The sequence below is a fragment of the Setaria italica genome, chromosome II (genome assembly GCF_000263155.2).
Source record: "Setaria italica strain Yugu1 chromosome II, Setaria_italica_v2.0, whole genome shotgun sequence".
Taxonomy (NCBI): domain Eukaryota; kingdom Viridiplantae; phylum Streptophyta; class Magnoliopsida; order Poales; family Poaceae; genus Setaria; species Setaria italica.
Genome location: NC_028451.1, coordinates 27423809 through 27429592, shown reverse-complemented (window position 1 = coordinate 27429592; position 5784 = coordinate 27423809). Strand labels below are relative to the sequence as shown.

The 5784-nt window shown below is 46.0% G+C and overlaps 1 protein-coding gene across 1 annotated transcript; it reads left to right on the top strand.

Annotated features, from left to right (window-relative positions):
* Positions 1–1213: 1213 nt before the first annotated feature.
* On the top strand, positions 1214–2833 carry LOC101767656. Its single transcript, XM_004956567.3, has 2 exons — positions 1214–1332; positions 1442–2833. The coding sequence occupies exon 2, from the start codon at positions 1462–1464 to the stop codon at positions 2632–2634; it is 1173 nt and encodes a 390-aa protein (XP_004956624.1). The 5' UTR covers positions 1214–1332; positions 1442–1461; the 3' UTR covers positions 2635–2833.
* The last annotated feature ends 2951 nt before the right edge of the window (positions 2834–5784 follow it).

Genomic DNA, 5784 nt, shown 5'->3' with positions numbered 1-5784 from the left:
AGAAGATCGTGACGGAGGCTTCGCCGAGTGCCACGACGGAAAAACACCCGGCAAAAATCTAAGTTTGGCCGAGTGTTTCTATAAGACACTCGGCAAATAAGTGTCTTTACCGAGTGTCACTAACGGACACTCGACAAAGTGCTAACGGTTGACACGCCGTCTGACGGCCGTCGCACGTGCTCACGTGGTGGCATTTTGCCGAGTGTCCATTCTTTACCGAGTGTCGCGTTGCTGTTTGTCGAGTGTTTTATTTTCGACACTCGGTAAATCTGTTTTTTGCCGAGTGTAATTTATATGCCGAGTGTTTTTAGCTCAGCACTCGGCAAAGGTGTTGTTTGCCGAGTGCCTGAAGGAATGCACTCGGCAAATATAAAAACAACTGGCAAATTCAAGGTTTCCGGTAGTGTACTGTACTAGTAGTACCCAATGACATCCCTGGTGTTGGTGTACTCCTACGTCACTTTCTAGCAATCCAGCCTACTGACTGGAATTTGGAACAACACAGCCATTTTGATGATACGAGCAACAGGCAGAGTAACTAGGCTACGGTGGAGTGATACATATCTGCACAAAGGACATTAATCCATGGTCTTAGGTAAGAATCAGCGGAGAGGAACAAGCACTGGATCTTGGATCTCACCTGGATTAGATCTTGAAGCTGAGATGGAAATGACGCCGGCAGGTCACGTGTCGACGGCGAGGGGGACCCCGTCAGTCGCGTATCGAGGACGAGATCAGCGGAGGATATGAGACGAGGAAGGCCATGGCAGCGGCGATGAGGCAACGGCGACGGCGGCGGCGGCGGCAGGGGGCGAGGACGGCGTCGACGGCAGCAGGGGCCGAGGACGTCGTCGACGAGGCGGTGGTGGGGCGAGGACGTCGTCGACGAGGCGCTTTGAGCTGCCTCGGGGAAAAGCCAGGGTTCGGGTCGAGCTCCCCCTCCGACTTCCAAATGCAGAGGATTCAAGCCCGTGGCTGAATTCCGCTCGGGGCTGCCCACCCGGGGAAAAGGCCGAGACACCCACGGAGGTTTGGGCTTCCAAAGCAGGCCAAGCGCTAACGCGCCCCCCGCTAAACCACTACACGTGCGTACAGTGCTACAGACGCGTCTCAGCTGGAAAAAGGCCCGTTAAAGTCCCAACTACAACCAGCGGATGTATATATAAAAAAGCACATACTGCGAAGTAACCCTAATTAACCGCCGCCACCTATCCTCAGCGGCTCCCGCACAAAGCACTGCAGCCGTCACCAGCCTCAGGCCCCTGCGGGTCTCTCTCTGCTGTGCCGCCGCCGCCCTGACCGATCCCTTCGCCGGCGAAGAGCGCCTACCAGGTATTCCAGCTCCCTTCTCTTCCCACCAGCTATTTGGCTATCTGGTACGTACTAAATTCTATAACTTTTTGCAAACATTATCGTGTGTACATCGATGTCCCTTTACTAGATCCGTCCCATTCATCAACCATGGGCGTCTTGGCGCGGCGGTTTCTGAATCTGATCGTTCCCGGCTGCACCCCTGGTGTTAAATCTGTGCGTCGCATCGACCTGGCGGGCCAGCAGCTGTTTTACCATGACGAACCACCACCACCATCCAACGGAGACGGAGACGGATCTGAACCATTAGCCCCAGCAGCAGGAGGGCAAGACACCATCTCTCACCCCCTGGCTTCAAAGATGGAGATGCTTCGGCTTCCTCGTGCAAGCTTCAACTTCCGTGCTCTAAACAACGGATGGAACCTGAACTGCTTCCCGTTCGCGGACTCCAAGGTCATCTGCGGGGATCAGTCGGGATTCGGCTTCATCTTCGACCTGGATTCACGCAAGGTGGAAACCATGCCCCCGCTCCTCAAGCTGCCGACGGTGAATCCCGTCTCCGTCTTCGTTCACAAGCCCCACGTCGACGACGACGTCTGGAACGATGGCGACGGTAGCAGCCTCTTCCTCATGGAGAGGATCCCCCAACCAGAGCCGATCTCCCATTTAGTGCGGGAGAGCGAGCAGTTCGTGGGCTTCATCAACCATTATCCAAGTGGGCCCTGGGGCGGCAAATGCTTCACCTGCCGCCTCCTTCCGCCGCCGCCTTTTGTACGAGAGACATGTAGCTGGTACAACAACACCCCCAAGATCACAGCCTATGGTGTCATCGGTGGCGGATCACATGTTTGCATATCCGTTCAGGGTGTTGGCACCTATTGCCTGGACACAGCAAACCACACGTGGAGCCAAGTTGGAAAATGGACACTGCCCTTCCATGGCAAGGTTGAGTACGTGCCTGAGCTCAAGCTCTGGTTTGGCCTCTCCGGCGATTCCCAGCACTTGGCTGCTGCTGACCTCTCTGACATGGATTCCCAGCCACAGCTAGTGGGCGGGCCTTGGAAGGAGCTTGATCCACCAGATGAATGGAAGGAATGCAAAGATCCTCAGTTTGTCAGCCTGGGTTCTGGCAGGTTCTGCATTGCAAGGTTCTTCCAAGAAGCTGCAGGCTCTGCTGGTGATGAAGTGATCCATGAAAATGCTGCTGTCTTTACTGGTGTTGAGGTCAATAGCAGTGGCAAATGTGGCACAGGGAAAGAAGTCCAAATGACCCCTCACAGATCCAGAGGTGCCTACAACACTAGCATCGAGGCATTGTTCTGACTAGTTTCAGGGCTTTGCACTTGGACTCACTGTTTTATCCATTATCTATCTTCTGTGGAAATTGGGGACTTGGAGTGTAGGAGGCAATTTAATTTTCATCATGGAACTTCAACATTGAAGCCTACCAGTGTTGGTACTTTTATTACTGTATTGTCTCCTGAAGTGCAGTGATGCTACATATTACTCCTTTATTAAACTATCTTAGGGCATGTTTGGATGGGACGTCATAAACTTCAGGACATGTCACATCGGATGTTTAGATACTAATTAGAAGTATTAAATATAATCTAATTACAAAACTAATTACACAGATGGAGTCTAATTTGCGAGACGAATCTATTAAGCCTAATTAGTCCATGATTTGACAATGTGGTGCTACAGTAACCATTTGCTAATGATGGATTAATTAGGCTTAATAGATTCGTCTCGCGAATTAGTATAGGGGTTCTGCGGTTAGTTTTATAATTAGCTTATGTTTAGTCTTCCTCATTAGCATCCGAACATCTGATGTGACCCCTCCTAAAGTTTAGTACCTTGTATCCAAACACCCATCCAATTCCTGTACCATCTATAGTTATCTTTGTATATTGCTTCCTGTGATGATATATTCCACATGATCTAATGTATACTCCCTCAGTCATCCAAATTAATTAACTTGAAGTTGTCAAACTGTTGTAAGTTTGACTGATTTTATATTGAAGAATATCAACATCTATGCCCCCGAATTAGACAATGAAAATGTATTTCATGGTAATTTTGTGTCAAATTGTTTTTATAATTGTGTCATAAAAATTTAAATTCAGCCGAGCTTATATAAAGATTGAGTTGTGATAACTCTAGAAGTTGATTTAGAGGAAGGAGGTAGTATTTCATCTTTCTGGTGATTCCATCTATCTTTAAATCTGGATTGCTAATAAGCTTTTAATGATCCCACCCAGGGAAAGCCCTGAATATCTTGCAGAAACTAGCCCATCAGAACTTCTGAAGCTAGTTGTGGCACCACCTCTCACTATGCCTGCCTGCCAAATAACCAGTCATCCAAACCTTTGATATTGTTCGAGGGATTGTTACAGCTGCATAATTTCAGCACACTTGAATCTTAAATTGAATGTTCAATACTTGGTTGCTAGCTTAGGTGTGCTGTGTCATGCAATGCCTAGTTATTGATGAAAAGAAACACAGTACATTCTATTCCAGGCTAGGGTTATATTTGGTTGTGCTGCTGAACAGGTTTTCCTTAATTTGGCAAATTGGAAATCCTGCCCGATGCTCCTTTTGTTGTTGCTCAGAGGTCATAGCTAGCAATTTTAGATGATTAGGGTACTGTGTTGTTGATTTATTTCTTGTGTTCTGTCGCCCATCCATGGTGCTGTAGCTTCTGTTATGTTGCTTCTCATTAATTATAATTACGTTTGTTCCCAAAAGTTACGGCTGATATTGGATCACTGCTGAGTCACGTAATCAGGTTGTAATGAAATTTTCGTCATTTGTATCCTTGGAAGTGAAATCAATTCTAATAGTCATAATTTAGACACTCCCACTAAGACTGGCCTCAGGCCTCATTTAGATCCTTGGAATTAAAATCAATTCTTATAGTCACCGATCAATTAAGTTAATATGGCCACTGTGTATGGAACTTACTTCAATGTTGGCGTTGGTCACATGGGGGAGCGTACTTTTGCTACAAATGAGGGAGCCGAAGAACGTGGTATAAGTTGTCAAAGAGAAATATAGTATGAGAATCTACAAAATCTATTTCTATCTCCCACCCGATGAATTTAAAACATGTTTATACCTAAATTTTGGAAAGCTTTGGAATGTTAAATTTCAAGCCAAATAGTCTAGCTCATAAAATGTTTCAATTCCTCTGAAATAAAGGATCCAAACGGATTGTTATTGTTTTGTGTGATCCTAATCTTTTTCATATTGCTATTGGGTGTTACATCAGCCACCTCATCGTAGGCAAGGGGACAGGCACAGCTAAGGAGGCCCAAGATGAGAAAGGGCAGTATTGATGACGCTGCCTGCAAAGATAAGACCAATGAATTCGAATGAAGCATGTTCTAGTGGGGAGTACCATATCTCGTTGCTCAGTTAGGTAGCACCTTAGCAGTCACTCGATCATTCGGCTACCACTATTAGATTTTAAATTTGTCTCCGTGCAGAGGTTAACGCAAATAAAAAAACATAAGCAATCCCCTGTTAGGTTTTAAATTTGGCTCCCTGCAGAGGATGGTGCAAATGAGGGAACACAAATCAATTTTGTGACTGAGAGCGGTTTGTTAGGCTTCCTGTGCAATGTCTATATCTCAACAAGCATCCTACTACGTGACCATTCGTGCAATTATCAGTGTATATTGACGTATACTCCCTCCGTTCATTTATCTCCATCGCATTTGGCTCGGGCACGGTGAACAATATCGTGATTAAGGAGTCCTGATTGACAATAAATCCAGAGTTTTGTTTTAACTGCGCCGGCGTCGATTGATTTACAGATTTAATAAATCTGCTGCTAACCATGCTCCAAAGGTCGTTACCACGCTAACCGTGCGTGTTTCCTTCTTTCCCTTTTCACCGCGTCCTCCATCAGTCGCACATCTGTTTCTTTCTCTTTCTTCTTCCATTAGCCTGCCTGCGATGAAAAAATTGGCCTCCATGCCTCCAATTTTTACCGGCTGCATTCAAATTTTCAAGCCAAAATTCTTTTGCCACCATTGTCTTTCTTTTTTGTCGGTGTGCCATGCATGTTCTATATAAGTCAATCATGGCTGGCATCCTTTCTCCATCTCTCTGTCTCCGATTTAGAGATCGACCAAAACCTATGCCCGCGTTAGAGAGCGACTTGAACCAAGAGGCCCCAGAGTCGGCCGTTCCCATAGATTGGGATGATATAGCGAAAAAATTCGAACGATTAAATTACTTCTACCGAATATCCAACTGACCGATTAATTTCTGATAACATACTCTATTTTTCTTTGCCAAATAAGCTAGCAAACATTGACGTCTTCCCAAATGTCTTTGTAGACCTCTTTCCGATGAAAAATCTTTTTGTGTAATTCTAAATGTGAAGCAAGTCTCCGTATCTTATTGATGAAACTGAATACTTGAAATTCAACAGAACCCCTATTTTCTTATTTTTCTTTAACCATA

Excerpts from the sequence above, each read along its gene's own strand:
- LOC101767656 (XM_004956567.3), top strand. The coding sequence starts at position 1,462 with ATGGGCGTCTTGGCGCGGCGGTTTCTGAATCTGATCGTTCCCGGCTGC.